This window comes from Pseudochaenichthys georgianus, chromosome 7 (assembly GCF_902827115.2).
Source record: "Pseudochaenichthys georgianus chromosome 7, fPseGeo1.2, whole genome shotgun sequence".
NCBI lineage: Eukaryota > Metazoa > Chordata > Actinopteri > Perciformes > Channichthyidae > Pseudochaenichthys > Pseudochaenichthys georgianus.
In genome coordinates, this window is record NC_047509.1 from 16,900,125 (window position 1) to 16,915,047 (window position 14,923).

The 14,923-nt window shown below is 40.5% G+C and overlaps 2 protein-coding genes across 2 annotated transcripts in view; one reads left to right on the forward strand and one right to left on the reverse strand.

Moving 5' to 3' along the window:
* Nucleotides 1–8,817, forward strand: part of LOC117450107 (leucine-rich repeat-containing G-protein coupled receptor 6) — a 38,458-nt gene extending 29,641 nt beyond the window's left edge. The window contains exons 7-18 of the mRNA XM_034088142.1: nucleotides 1,793–1,861; nucleotides 2,288–2,359; nucleotides 2,496–2,567; nucleotides 2,891–2,959; nucleotides 3,270–3,341; nucleotides 3,629–3,694; nucleotides 3,810–3,881; nucleotides 4,351–4,422; nucleotides 4,934–5,059; nucleotides 5,744–5,898; nucleotides 6,501–6,581; nucleotides 6,703–8,817. Coding sequence (XP_033944033.1) covers nucleotides 1,793–1,861; nucleotides 2,288–2,359; nucleotides 2,496–2,567; nucleotides 2,891–2,959; nucleotides 3,270–3,341; nucleotides 3,629–3,694; nucleotides 3,810–3,881; nucleotides 4,351–4,422; nucleotides 4,934–5,059; nucleotides 5,744–5,898; nucleotides 6,501–6,581; nucleotides 6,703–7,958 — 2,182 coding nt within the window. The 3' untranslated portion in view covers nucleotides 7,959–8,817. The remainder of the gene's footprint in view (nucleotides 1–1,792; nucleotides 1,862–2,287; nucleotides 2,360–2,495; nucleotides 2,568–2,890; nucleotides 2,960–3,269; nucleotides 3,342–3,628; nucleotides 3,695–3,809; nucleotides 3,882–4,350; nucleotides 4,423–4,933; nucleotides 5,060–5,743; nucleotides 5,899–6,500; nucleotides 6,582–6,702) is intronic.
* A 235-nt stretch (nucleotides 8,818–9,052) lies between these two features.
* On the reverse strand, nucleotides 9,053–14,887 carry ube2t (ubiquitin-conjugating enzyme E2T (putative)). Its single transcript, XM_034088135.2, has 7 exons — nucleotides 14,653–14,887; nucleotides 14,263–14,372; nucleotides 11,706–11,775; nucleotides 11,493–11,598; nucleotides 11,321–11,419; nucleotides 9,809–9,892; nucleotides 9,053–9,402 (listed from the first exon to the last, which is right to left on the reverse strand). The coding sequence occupies exons 2-7, from the start codon at nucleotides 14,369–14,371 to the stop codon at nucleotides 9,286–9,288; spliced, it is 585 nt and encodes a 194-aa protein (XP_033944026.1). The 5' UTR covers nucleotide 14,372; nucleotides 14,653–14,887; the 3' UTR covers nucleotides 9,053–9,285.
* Between the last annotated feature and the right edge of the window lie 36 nt (nucleotides 14,888–14,923).

Here is a 14,923-nt window from a genome sequence, read left to right on the forward strand (position 1 = left end):
CAGCGTTTCCTTGGAAACTAATCAGACACAGACCTAGATAATTAGGTCAGAGCAGCAAAGGTCAAATCCAAACTTCACACTCCACAGCTGTCGGCCTCAAATAGTGGAGAGGAAATAGCTGCACTTACATATGTAATCAGGCACACTTTATCACAAATGGAAATAAAATCATCATATATGGTTGAAAAATAATAATCTAGATGCTTCAGTAATGAACAATTACAGGCCCATATCAAACCTGCCATTTCTAGGTAAAATCATTGAAAAAGGTGTTTTTCAACAGTTGAGTAATTTCTTGCATTTAAATAGTTGTTTCGATGTGTTCCAGCCAGGCTTTCGTCCAAACCACAGCACTGAGAGTGCTCTTGTAAAGGTCTTCAATGACATCCACTTAAACACAGACAGTGGCAGAACTTCAGTGTTAGTATTATTAGATCTCAGTGCTGCGTTTGACACTGTTGACCACAACATATTACTCGACCGACTAGAAAACTGGGTGGGACTTTCGGAAACAGTTCTAAATTGGTTTGAATCATACTTAAAGGACAGAAAAAACTTTTTTTCTATAGGTAAATACACATCTGAGTTGACAAATATGACATATGGGGTACCTCAAGGCTCCATCTTGGGGCCTCTTCTCTTTAACATCTACATGCTACCACTGGCTCAGATAAAGAAAAACAACAAAATAAGTTACCATAGCTATGCGGATGACACACACATATAAATAACAATTTCACCAGGAGACTATTCTACAATTCTAACACTGAGTAAGTGCATTGAACAAATCAATGACTGGATGTGTCAGAACTTTCTCCAATTAAACAAAGATAAAACTGAGGTAATGGTTTTTGGAGCCGAGGCAGAACGTATACAAGTTAGCGCTGAGCTTCAGTCTGCAATGTTCAAAACAACAGATAAAGCCAGAAATCTAGGTGTAGTCATGGACTCTGACCTGAGTTTCAACAGTCACATTAAAACAGTTACTAAATCAGCCTACTATCACCTAAAGAATATATCTAGGATTAAAAGACTAATGTCACAGCAGGATTTGGAAAAACTTGTCCATGCTTTTATTTTTAGTAGACTGAACTACTGTAATGGTGTCTTCACAGGTCTCACTAAAAAATCTATTAGAAAGCTGCAGCTAATTCAGAACGCTGCTGCTCAAGTCCTCACTAAGAAAGTGGATCACATCACGCCTGTTCTGAAGTCTTTACACTGGCTTCCTGTGTGTCAAAGAATAGATTTCAAAATACTGCTGCTGGTTTATAAAGCTTTGAATGGTTTAGGCCCAAAATACATTTCTGACCTCCTGCTAAATTATGAACCATCCAGATCTCTCAGGTCTTCAGGGACTGGTCAGCTTTCTGTCCCCAGAGTCAGAACTAAACATGGAGAAGCAGCGTTCAGTTATTATGCTCCAAATGTCTGGAACAAACTCCCAGAAAACTGCAGGTCCGCTGCAACTCTGACTACTTTTAAATCCAGACTAAAGACTTTTCGCCGCTGCTTTTAATTGAACTATTCACATCTTAAACTGCACTGTAACTTTTATCCATGTATTTTTTCTTTTAATGTTTATTTTATTTTCTTTTTAATGACTGATTTTAAATGCCATTTTCTTAATGTCTTTCGTTTTTTGTAAAGCACTTTGAATTGCCTTGTGTTGAAAGGTGCTATATAAATAAACTTGCCTTGCCTTGAATCTTTATTACAGAGAAAAAAATCTCCATCAAGCCTTTTAACATATTACATAATCATAACTGTTTACTACACTGTTTCCCCTCAGGGATTTAAACTACAATGATCTGCAGGAGTTTCCTGTGGCCATCCGGACTCTGAGTAAGCTTCAGGAACTGTGAGTACACACATGCACACAAAAACACACCTGCCTGACATGACTATCATGGTTGCGTTATCCAAAGTAATCCCGTTAAGTGATTTTAATGTGGCACTCGGATACAATCTCTCTCGCCCTAAGCAGGTGCTGGCTACACACCCACGCACCCGCTTGCCTGCACATACACACACACGCACGCACACAGACACCATCAGACCCCTCAGCTTCAGCAGATGTTCGGCGACTTGCAAATGTGACACAGATACAGCATATGTGTGCGTGTTTACATCTCATTTATCCAACAAAAAAAAATTCAGCTGTGCAATGGCAGGTGCAACATGACATATGACCTGCCTCTTGCTCCTCCAAACACACACACACACACAACAAATCAGAAACATATTGATAAACTGTCTAACTAACTGTATGTTTTTATATTTGCAGGGGCTTCCATAACAACAATATCAAAGCCATCCCTGAGAGGGCCTTTGTGGGAAATCCTCAACTCCAAACCATGTGAGTTTAATGATTAAATGTGCACATATTGTATTAGATAAACTAAGAATTTCTATATTGTTAACATCATGTGTACAGTACAACGCACTCCTGAACAAATTAATCAGAATGTCCAAATCAATTTTCTTTTTTGCAGTCATTTCTATGAGAACCCCATCCAGTTTGTGGGAAAATCCGCTTTCCAGTTCTTACCTAAATTGCACACACTGTAAGTATGTGGTCAGTAGGAACCATTCCAGTGAGTTAGCCCAAACACTGTTTAAATCATCCTCTGTCCCTAGCAGCGAGAGTTGAGTGGACATGTGTAATGGCCTACTGAATTATGTTGTGTTAGCGTATGGCTGTGCTCAGTGCTGATGTGGTAAGAAAGAGTGTGTTGTAAGAACATGTTGAATGGTGTGACTTATGATGTCTTGTGAGACAGCCAAAACAGCATGTGTTGATGTTGGAGGAAAAGTTTGATGGCTGAAATGAGCTGAGAGAGAGAGAGAGGGAGAGAGTTTTCTGACACTTTTTTCCCTGTTGCTGCAGTTCCCTTAACGGGGCAACCCAGATTCAAGAGTTTCCCGATTTGAAAGGAACCACCAGCCTGGAAATATTGTGAGTGTCTCCTTTAACCGAATAACCCCCACCCACCCACACACACATACGCACAGTATTATTTTCTCAATTGGTCCACGCCACATACTACAGCAAAGGATGGGTGAGGCACTGATCTTGAGGACAGAGACACAATCCTGGGAGCCCAAGACACTCAGATAAAGAAGGGGTAAGTTAGCTATGCCAGGCAGTGACAGGTTTGGCAACCTACACAGCTCTCTGTCTGACCAAGTTAGACTCACAGGACTGGGGGAAGCTTTCGCTTGCTTGCACTTCAACAATGATCAGAGGTTTCTCCTTTTCTCTATAGGACGCTGACTCGGGCCGGTCTATCAGCTCTCCCTCTGGATCTATGTGAGCAGCTGCCTCGCCTCCGAGTGCTGTGAGTACACATACACAGTAGGGGGGGGTTGAGTGCGAGGTTCAACTGATACACAAAACTCAACTGTGGAGAGTTGTGCCCCCAAGCAATCATTTGTACAATCACTGTGCTATGAAATTCAATCACCTCCCGAATTTTTTTTTTTATTGTCGTGCTATATCGCCTTGCTCACAGAGTCGACTGTTCACTCAAATAATCCTGTAGACCCCGTAATTTCCCACGCTATAAATCCACAGCTGGTCACTGTGTTTATGTGTGCTTTGTGTGTGCTTTTTGTGTTGTTGTAGGGAGCTGTCCTACAACCAGATCGAGGATCTGCCCAGCTTTCACCACTGCTCTGCACTGCAAGAGATGTGAGTTTAACGCCAAACAAGTATACACTCTCTTGTGCATCAAAATCGACAGTCCTATGTTTCGTTGCCCACTTTGCATTGTTTTAATGTATGTTTGTATGTTTTTTCTCAATAGAGGGCTGCAGCATAACCAAATCAGGAGGATAGAGTCAAGCACCTTCCAGCAGCTCACGTCCCTAAGAGCAATGTAAGTAAAGCTTGTTGTAACCTCTACAACACATCGCAAACCTCACCCATTCATCGTCTCTTTCAGGAATTCACAACCGTGGTCAGATCAGGACCCCGCCAAGGGGTTGTAAGATATATCTATCGGATGATTAATAGGATAGAAGCGATGGAAAACAAAACATAATTCTTCTACACAAGATTTTCCTCATAGCTTTTTGGTAGTGTTAACTATTTTATAGATAAATCCAAATAAAACAATCTGTGGAGGCAAATCCTTCATGGTATGATTAAATGTACCAAGTAGAGGCTTTGGTGCTTTTTAGGGGGCTATATATAAGCCAACAAGGTTAGGAAGCATGTGTCAAGATAAAACTATGTAGACTTATTACCTATTACTGACATCTAGTGGTGATCAGTATCCAACATTCAATGTTTTATTACAATTCCTTTCCGTCTGTTTCTCTTATATGGATTTACATTTCTGTCAGTGATCTAAGCTGGAATATGATCGAGTGGATCCACCTGGATGCCTTTGTCTCGCTTCACTCTTTGATCAAACTGTGAGTATACACAGATATATGACTATCAACAAGAATGTTTTTTCCTTTCATTTGTACGTTCAGCAGCTTCCCTTTATCCCCAAAGACGCTTGCTGGATTTGTGCATCTTTAATTAAAGTTAAGCTGGATGTCAGAGGCTTCGCCTTATACAAACACTCCACTCTTGACTGTTGTCTTTGGCTGAGTCTACAGAGAACACTGATATGCATTTATTGTTTGAAAACCCCTCTGTGTGGCCAGGAGATTAATCTCAGGTCATGCCAATACAAACTGCTTCATTGTGTGATGACTGATTAAAGTATGCGTAGCTAAACAAGCAGATAGACTACATCTGACGGGAAGTGTTATCTGGAGGTAATTTGATAGAGCCTTGTCTGAACAGTTTAACATTTCTAAGAGACAAGGACTTTTTGTTACCAAGGGTGACCCTCTGTAATATATGTAATGAAAACACACTTTGTAAAAGGCCTGATCTGATACCCAACCTGTACTTTTTCTTTCTCAATTTCAGGGACCTGACTGAGAATCGCCTGAGCTCAGTACCTGTTGCAGGTTTGGGAGGTCTCACCCATCTCAAGCTAAGAGGCAACACAGAGTTATATGAGGCCTTTAGTCCTGATTACTTCCCCCGTATGAGGTAAAAACACACCATCAAGCCCCTGTTATTCTCTCTTACTTAATGTTTCTTACATGTATTTTGGTTTTTCATCAACAACTTACATAAGATGATAACATACCCAGGTGTATAACCTGTGGCTGTACAGAACAATGCACCACTTCCCATCCCTTTAATTATCCTACCTCTCACAATTTTCTATTAACACCTTTTATTTATCAAGAGCAGCCAAGGTTGACAATTAACTTAATCACATGTTTTTCCTGCAAGCTATTCCTGAGCAGATCTTCAACAATGAAGAAGCATTTTTAGTCAGCAAGTTAATTCTTGTTGAAAAGATGCCCGAAGGCCTGAAAAGCAGCAGTGAAAATGAAGAGAACTTTTCAAGGAAATAGGAGCGGGCAGGCGATCAAGTGGCAATGTCAGCATTTGTAGAACATTGTCCAAAACAGAACTCCTGGCAGAGACATTTCAAAAGCAATGTAAAGTAAATGTTTGCATACAGCCATCCACAACGTAAATTGATTAAGACAACTGACAAATTCACCTTATTTTCCCTAGATTATGGGTTCATATGAACTCAGAAACAGATTTATAAGCACTTAAGGTTGCTTTCAAATTTTAATGTAGGTCTTTATGCATTTGTAAGTTGTGCCGTTGTTTCTCCTGGTCTTGTGTCAATACTGTTCCATCTATTTGTTACAGGGTAATAGAGATGCCTTATGCCTACCAGTGCTGTGTGTATGGATCCTGTGATAGCTACAAGCCGGCGAGCCAGTGGGACACAGAGCAGAGCAACACTGACGAGGACCTACACAAGCGTACCGTAGCCATGTACCCTATGCACGCCGACACACACTGTAAGAAAGCACGCAATTCCATTATCTGTGCAAACATATGTGCAGTATAACACACATGGTACACACTTGGAATGGGGGTAAAGTAATAGACAGAAATCTGAGCCCCATATGAATTATTGACACAAGCCCACTTTAAACATGTCGGAGCCTGGCTGAAACCGCAGCTACCTGGCAGCTGATACACACTTTTAGTCGAATGTTGACCCTTCAACGCATTCCTGGGGTAGGAATAAAATATAAGCACCAATAAACCAACATTACATTTAAATTAAAACCATTAAACCTACACCATTAAAGCTGAAAATAAACAATGCTGGGTGTCCCAACGGATACAATAACAAAACCACGGCATGTTACTGATTAAGAGGTATCAGCCTTTAATTCATGGGCCAAATGAAAAAATAAAAACTACCCCGATCAAATATCATGCTGGTGCCAATTTTCCTCGATTAATATGTTTTACTTCATTGCAAAATAATGTTAATGCTTTACGCCCTGAAGCCAATGCCACACACAATGTAAAATTAATTAACTTTTTATACATACACATGGAGAAAAAGCTGTCACGAAATCTTGCACAAGCTAACGATGCTTTATTCCAGATGATCCTGACCTGGAGGAGTTTCAAATGGAAATAGAGGAATCCAAACTACAGACCAGTGTTCAATGCACACCAACTCCAGGTACAATTGCAGTAATGATGATTAATTTCTTATCAATTGGCCTTTAGATTGTTTTGTCCCAACAACAGTGTAAGGACATTAAGCCATGCTTATCTACAGCTGATGATTTTTGTGTTTGCAGGTCCTTTCCGACCCTGCGACTCTCTGTTGGGCAGCTGGCTGGTTCGTGTGGGCTTGTGGTCGATCTCCTTGGTGTCTCTTCTTGGGAACTCCCTCCTGCTCCTCTCCCTCTTTGGCTCATCCGGCTATCTCTCACCTCTCCGCTTCACTGTGGCCTGCATGGGTGCTTCCAACCTGCTGACGGGTGTGTGTACATGCACCCTGGCCCTAGTGGACGCTCTAACCCTGGGAGAGTTTGGTCACCACGGTGCCCGCTGGGAGGGGGGTCCTGGTTGTCAGGCGACAGGATGGGTCTGGGTGTTTGCATCTGAAGCAAGTGTGTTGCTGCTGACTCTGGCAGCTGTTCAGTGTGGTGTGAGCGTGACATGTGCCCGTGCCTATGGAAAGTCCCCGTCCCTTGGGAGTGTGCGCACATGTGCACTATTCTGCCTCACTCTCTCCCTCACCCTTGCTTCTCTCCCACTGGTAGGAGTTGGGGAGTACGGGTCATCACCTTTCTGCCTTCCCTCGCCCCTGCCACCAACATCCCCTCGGCTCCAGTCCTCCCTGGGCTTTCCCTTATCCCTCATAATGATGAACACCTTGTGCCTGCTTATCGTCACGGGCTCATACATCCGCCTATACTGGGAGTTACTGAGGGGAGAATGTGACGGCCTGTGGGACTGCGCTATGATCAAACATGTTGCCTGGCTAATATTCACAAATGGCCTTCTCTATGTACCAGTAGCGTTTCTCTCCCTCTGCTCCCTCCTGGGTCTACTCTCTCTGGGTGAGGAGGTGTTAAAATCTGTTCTACTGCTTCTCCAGCCCCTGCCTGCTTGCCTCAACCCCCTCCTTTTCCTCCTTTTCACACGAGACCAGTCCCAGTTTTTCTTCTGGCCTCATCCTAAAGCACGTCCACAGCTACGTCGGGACCGCACCCTGGACTCCCTTGTTTCTGTGGCGACGGAGAAGAGTTCCTGCTCCGATTCGTCAACACAGGTGTCACATGCAGATTCTGACGCCCTTTATAGTGGGGGGTCCACTCTCCAACCTCGACTGGATCCAATCAGGTTTTCCTACTGCTCCTCTACTTCCTCCGTTCCTCTCATCCCTTGTCAGATACCCCCTCCCACAGCCAGGGATAGAGACAGGGTGACAGGAAGAGGGAGCCAGAATGATGATGAATGTCTGAAGAGTTTGGATCAAGAGACGATTCATAACACTTGTCCTCTGTATCACTCCACAACAACTCCCTCCCTCACCTCTCATCCATGAGCTTCCATGCTAGCTGTCTGAATAGCTGGGACACTAAAGACACTAAAGGACCATCATCAAGCAGCAGCAAGACCAGCTCTGGGTTATCAATCCGCAAGCACCTCAGAATGAGTCCCAGAGACTGTAGAGTACTAGAGAGAAGTCTATAAGAACACTACAAAGTGCCTCTTAAAATGGAGAGTGTCACTAAAAGTTCCCTGAGACATTAAAGGAAATACCACAATACATCACGTCTGAAAACAAAAAGACTATTTCAGACAGTACCCAGTGGACTGCATCAGACATGAACTTGCATGACAAAAAGAAGTTCAAATATATTAAATTCTAAGCATCAGACAAATCAATGGTTTAGCCAGGGGGGAATAAAGGTAGAACCAGTAGAATTTTAAGTGTACATGTTTATACTGGAATGTGATTATGTGACATGCAGCTTAGAGGTTACAGATGGTTCGGTTGTATTCTAAGTGGTTATGTTATTTGTTTGGTATAAAATATAAGTTCTATCCTATTGCTAAGTATGTTTCAAAGAAAGGGAGTCATTATCAGACACACCAGGACATTTTTACCAGAGTAAGCTAACAATTCACAGGAATGTTATTATCAGATATATTTCTTTGCAACTGTGTGGTAGCCGTCAGAGAATGTTGAAACAAAATGGATTGCAGTTTCATCTGGTTTACACTATTCTGTCTCATATATGCAAATAGGAAACATGCAGTTATACAGACTGAATGGAATGTAGCTATCTTTCAACAGACATTAGAGTAGGCTAGCAATATGTACATACAATGTAACTACCTCTGAACTAGCATGGTATTGACTCACTACAGCCTTAAGATGTTTGTCTTCCTTTTTATATGATGAACAGCAAATATATAATTTTATATATTAAGAAATAAATTCTTAGTTTGTAAAAAAAAACTTGCTATTTAGGATGTACATACTTTGTATACAACTGGTAAGCATATGTTTTAATAAAATTATTATCTTCATACTTTTTATGCCATCACTAGTCTGCTTATGCTACCACTGTGAAACACACCTCCATTCGCCGAGAGGTCAAGCTTTTCATGTATCAAAATGAATTGCAACAGTTAGTGTTCAAACTCAACTTTAATATCACAAATCAAACAAATACATATACAAATTATACATATAAATATGTGGGTATTTCTGGATTTAGAAAAAGGAATGCACACATAGTAAAAGGAAGTAGGAATAAGCACTAAATATATTTTTTAAAATCATACCCTTTAAAGGTCGACAGGTATAAGGCTTAGTGGCTCTTGAAAAGAGAGATCTTTGACTTTAACAAGCACGATGCAAACTACACACAGGTTTTCTTTGTGGGCTCCTCTGCTTCCAGATGGGCAGTGAAAGCCTCTCTTTTGCGGGATGAAGCTTTATGACCTGGAGTATTTTCTTTGTTGCCCTCTTCAACTCCCTGAACAAAGACCGAGATAAAAACTAATGAGTCAATGACAGAACAGTACATATATTGCGCCTTCACATCCAAAAGCTGAGAATTTTGAAATATTGAAGTCGCATTTGAATATAAATCAAACAGTTGGCATCTCTTTGTTACAAGTAAATATTAAGTTAGCAGGTAACACTCTTTCGAGGTACTACAGCACCACCTTGTGAGTAAAATATACCACTACAAAGAGCTAATTCAATGAGACAGTTCCTTGCTGTCTGAGCAAGAGCCAATCATCATGTCAACCACTAAGTATAATGGAGCATACACACAAGCTCAGTGTATAATGAAATAAATTAAGCTGGATAATTATTTCAATCATGAACAACGTTAAATATGTTACAACTTCTTCACCCAAACCAGAGAGACTTACCATGTTCTTCTGAACAGCGTGTTCTTGTGTCCACTTTCTGGCCTTCTCTGTAAACAGCTGTTTGTTGTATTTGAACTCTGATGACTGCATTCAAAAAATGTAAATGTCTTTTTACTTGTGTATACGGCAGGGACACACCATTGAATTACAATTCAAATGCCATTTTCAGGCCATAAGAGGTTTTCTCTGAAAATATGTAAAAGTGGATCGGATTGAACAAAACAAGATGTTTCGGGATTTTGAAAACGTTGTTTTGAAAATGCATAGTGGAAAGAGTATTTAATCATTTCCAGGAGCAAGTTTGAAGTATAGTGTTATATAGTTCTTAGCCATTGTTATGTCCACATTTATTTTTAAGTCTATTGATATATACATATTTATTGATATTTATTAGGGCTGTCAGTCGATTAAAATATTTAAATCGCATGATTGTCCATAGTTAATCGCACATTTTTTATCTGTTCTAAATGTTCCTTAGAGGAATATTTTTCAAGTTTTTAATACTCTTATATGAGTGGACAAATATGCATTATGCTAATGTTTATTATCATTTGAACAATGACAAATATTCTCATGAATATTAAACACAACAACCTCTGAACATTACAAATATTCGCCTCAATTCAACCTGGAACCTCTCTGATACGATAATACAATACAAATGGTGTGTGTGTGTGTGTGTGTGTGTGTGTGTGTGTGTGTGTGTGTGTGTGTGTGTGTGTGTGTGTGTGTGTGTGTGTGGTGTGTGTGTGTGTGTGTGTGTGTGTGTGTGTGTGTGTGTGTGTGTGTGTGTGTGTGTGTGTGTGTGTGTGTGTGTGTGTGTGTGTGTGTGTGTGTGTGTGATGGATCGTTGGAGCTATGTGCAACTCAAGGCATATGCTCAAACGGGAGCTGCCTGGACGCTGCAATCATGTTGCGCACTATCCGTGCTGAGTGTGCTGACTTTTCGTACAATGTCCCACTGTCTGGCTTCCTGCATAAAGTCAAGTGCTCGGCGCAGTTGTGTGGATAGAGCGCTCCTCTGTTTTCATTTAAACAGCTCCTTATATCCGTTAGCGCAGCTAGCTAGCACCAGATGCTAACAACAACAATGCACGTAAGGTCTCTCTCTCGCTCGCTCGGGCCACACATACACACACACCCTCCCGGTCCTCCCGATGGCCAGTCGGTGCCTGCCGGTGAGCGTGGAAGTGTGGTCTGCCACAAGCGGGCGGCAGGAGCGGGGCTGTCAGCATCAGCTTGTAGATGGTATTTTAAACTCGATGCGCTCTGAAACTACGGGGCGGCCGAGGAAAAAAAATACACATGCGTTAATCGCGTTAAAATAATTAGTGGCGTTAATTTTTGTTTGCGTTATTAACGCGTTATTAACGCGTTAACTTGACAGCCCTAATATTTATATAAGAATATTCACACCAAAAATAAAACCACCATAATATTATTACTTGGAAAAAGGTATGGTATTGTATAGGTTATTTGATATCTGGGAATGCAAGATTATGTGTGACCTACTATATCAGCCATGAGTGGGTCATCTGGATTGGGCTCGGCCATGAGCAGCTGAATGGAGGAGAGGACTGTGGAGATGTTTAGAGATGGCCTCCAAGCACCCTGAATAATAATACAAAACCAGATGATACAAATTAATCAAAACCAACTTTTTTTTGTATTAATCCATTATTACCTTTGGCGGTAGTTTCAGGGCATCATGACAGATACGCCCTGAGTTGTCAATGTTGGGGTGGTAGATTGGAGTCAAGAAACGCATTTTAGGAGGCTCAAATGGATACCTACGAGAGGAAAACCGCAGGTAAGTCTTATAAACTGCATTAAGTGTTTACAATGTAGAAATGGTAGAGAGAACATATATCAATGTTAAGACTTCGAGATAATATACCTTTCTGGGACCTTGATCTCCAAAGTGAAGAGCCCACCATCATACGGGGTCTCTGTTCCACCCACTATCTCTGTAAACCAGTGGAAGAACAAAACAGAAGATCAGCTAGATAGAACAAATATTCAGGTTATCATAAATACTGTAGGTGGTATAATGCTGAGAACAAATTAAGTATTCTGCTTAGAATTGTAGAGGCTAGTTTCGATCCTAACTAACAATTGTTCAAACCTTCCGCAATAAGTTATCAAAAAAAGAAATGAAATGTATCATATTTAATTTATTAAAACAATATTCACTCGCCTTTAATATGCATTTGCCACTTTGTCACAACCAACAAATCCCTGTGATGGATATACATCTTTCTTTATACGTGACCTTATCTTGGTTTTACTATGATAAATAGGTGTGTTTATATAATGAAACACACCTATTCTGCTAAATTTACACTGTCTCTCTTTAATTCAAAAACAATCACAGAATGAATATAGTATTGGCTTTTTTAAGATAAACTAGTTCACACAATCTTAAACCTGTAGGTTAATAAATACTGCAACTGTATCCTCATATCTCCACAACGTAGGTAATGCATACGTTTGAAAACAATACAGTAGCCCACAATACAGTAGCCCACAGTAGTAGTTAGTTTTATATAACACTCCAATGGGTTAAGACCACGGGTGTCCAAACTACGGCCCGGGGGCCAAAATGCTAATTCAAAAAGTATAATGAAATATGAAACTTCTGCTTATCTTATACTTCTTAAATATACATGTTCAAATATATTACACAGTATTCATGTGTTAATAAGCCCAATTTTCAAATAAATGCAGTCAATTAAAGTTGAAAACAAATCTAAGTTGATAAGAAAAAAGCTCAATAACAAATGTACGTAACAACCTTATGTGCAGCTCTATTTGTTGACTTGTCCAAAGCGTTTGATACCGTCGATCATCGCATCTTAAAGCAGAGGCTACTCAGTATTGGCATATCCAGCCATGCAGTGGGGTGGTTTGTGAACTACCTCTCTGAAAGGTCCCAATGTGTTCACTTTGATGGGCTGTCAATGAGTGGTTAAACATTGCTAATGGTGTTCCTCAAGGTTCTGTTTTAGGTCCACTTTTATTCTCTATATATATCAACAGTTTAGGTGAAAATGTGGATGAAGCTACTTTACATTTTTATGCGGACGATACCGTGATGTACTGTGCAGGTCCCTCCATTAAGGAGGCTGTTGTTGAATTGCAAGCAGTTTTTATCATTATTCAGACTCAGCTCTCTGAACTAAAGCTTCTTTTAAATGTTGATAAAACCAAGGTAATGCTATTTTCAAAAGCTAAAAAGACACCAGAGCCTGTTTTAGATATTGTAACTACGCAAGGAATAAAACTTGAAGTGGTTACCGGTTACAAATACCTTGGTATCTGGCTTGATGATTGTCTCTCTTTTAAACTTCATGTCAATAACCTGCTTAAAAAACTGAGGGTTAGGCTAGGGTTCTTTTTCAGGAACAAGTCCTGTTTCTCACTTGAGGCCAGGAAAAGGCTAGTCACTGTGAGCTTTTTACCTGTACTGGACTATGGTGATCTGATCTATATGAATGCACCTGCCCATTACCTGATCAAGTTAGATGCCGCCTATCACAGTGCACTGAGATTTGTGACAAACTGTAAAGTATTAACCCATCACTGTACCCTGTATGCAAGAACAGGTTTGCTTTCACTAACTGTACGGAGGCTCAGTCACTGGTACATTTTTATATACAAAGCCATGTTAGGGAAACTTCCATCCTACATCTGCTCCCTGATCTCACGGCGAAATTGTAAGTGGCTACTGCCTGAGATCGAATGCTGTGGTTTTATTAAATGTGCCAACTGCTAGGACTGTCTTAGGGAAGACCGCTTTTAGATGCGCAGCTCCTCTGGCTTGGATCAGTCTGCAAAAGGAATGGAAGCTGAGCAATTTGGTTCCTCTAAATGTTTTTAAAGCAAGGATAGCTGCTATCCAATCGGAAACTGTTGGAACCTGTACATTTTACTAGCTATGTAAATTGTAGTCGCTGTAAATATGCTGTATGATGTCCTTTTTGTTTTTCTGTTATGTTTATATGTATTCATGTGGAACCTACTTGCAGCAGGTCACCCTTGAAAAAGAGATCAATGATCTCAATGGGATTCACCTGCATAAATAAAGGTTTGAAATGAAATGAACCTTGAAATATAACTTTAATATTTCCTCTAATTATAAGCAATCTGAAGCTTCAGTTTTAAGGACTGAGCTGCCAACACTTTTTGTAACAAAATAAATGAAACACTATAGAGAGATGTGATGTAGGCTGTTTTTTTCTTTAAGCATTTTCAAATATCAAGAATAATTTACCTACATTTGATTGATTTTTACAACTTATAACTGAACTTATGAGGTAATATACCTCACCTCTAGGGAGTGGCCCAGCCATTCGTATGTTTTTCTGTATGTGGCCCGTGGTGAAAAAAGTTTGGACACCCCTGATTAAGACATTGTTGGTTTTACATTATCGTGTGTGTTCTCCTGTACTTACGAGCCCGCAGGTCGTCTATCTGTTCCTCCGTCTGCCAGCATGTTATCCCGGGAGGAGGCTCGGTGCTCAGCATCTGAAGTTCACGCTTCAAACGGGAAGCCTTCTGCATTCTGCATCACAACACATACACAGTGGAAATATTGGCCTTTCATTTATGTACTCGTTTTAACCAACGATCGTTGGTGTTCAATCATTACTGATATTGATGTAGTTAAATTAACACTTTACGTTTCTTATTTCAACGTTATCTAGGTTAGATGAGCTCCAAGCTAACACTAGCTAAGCTTAATTATTTGATTAGGGACCACCTTAGAACATTTGCGAGTCCAACAACAACGCCAAAGTTAAAATAGTATACGGTTAACTTGATCTTAAATTAAAACCACTTACTTTTCGAACGATTTGACAGTTGTCACCACTTTACAGACGCTGTTGCAGCTCAACTTTTAACTTCACAACACCGTGCAGAGGACCTGGGCTGTTTTTGGATTTCCCTCTTCCTCTTCTTCCTCTTCTTCTTCCTCTTCCTCTTCTTCTTCTTCTTCTTCTTCTTCTTCTTCTTCTTCTTCTTCTTCTGTTGGATATGTGCACCCAGCCGAGCACCATCGCCACCTACTGTTCATTTTCTAATGTTGTCTTCAGTTACAAGTCTGGACCATGG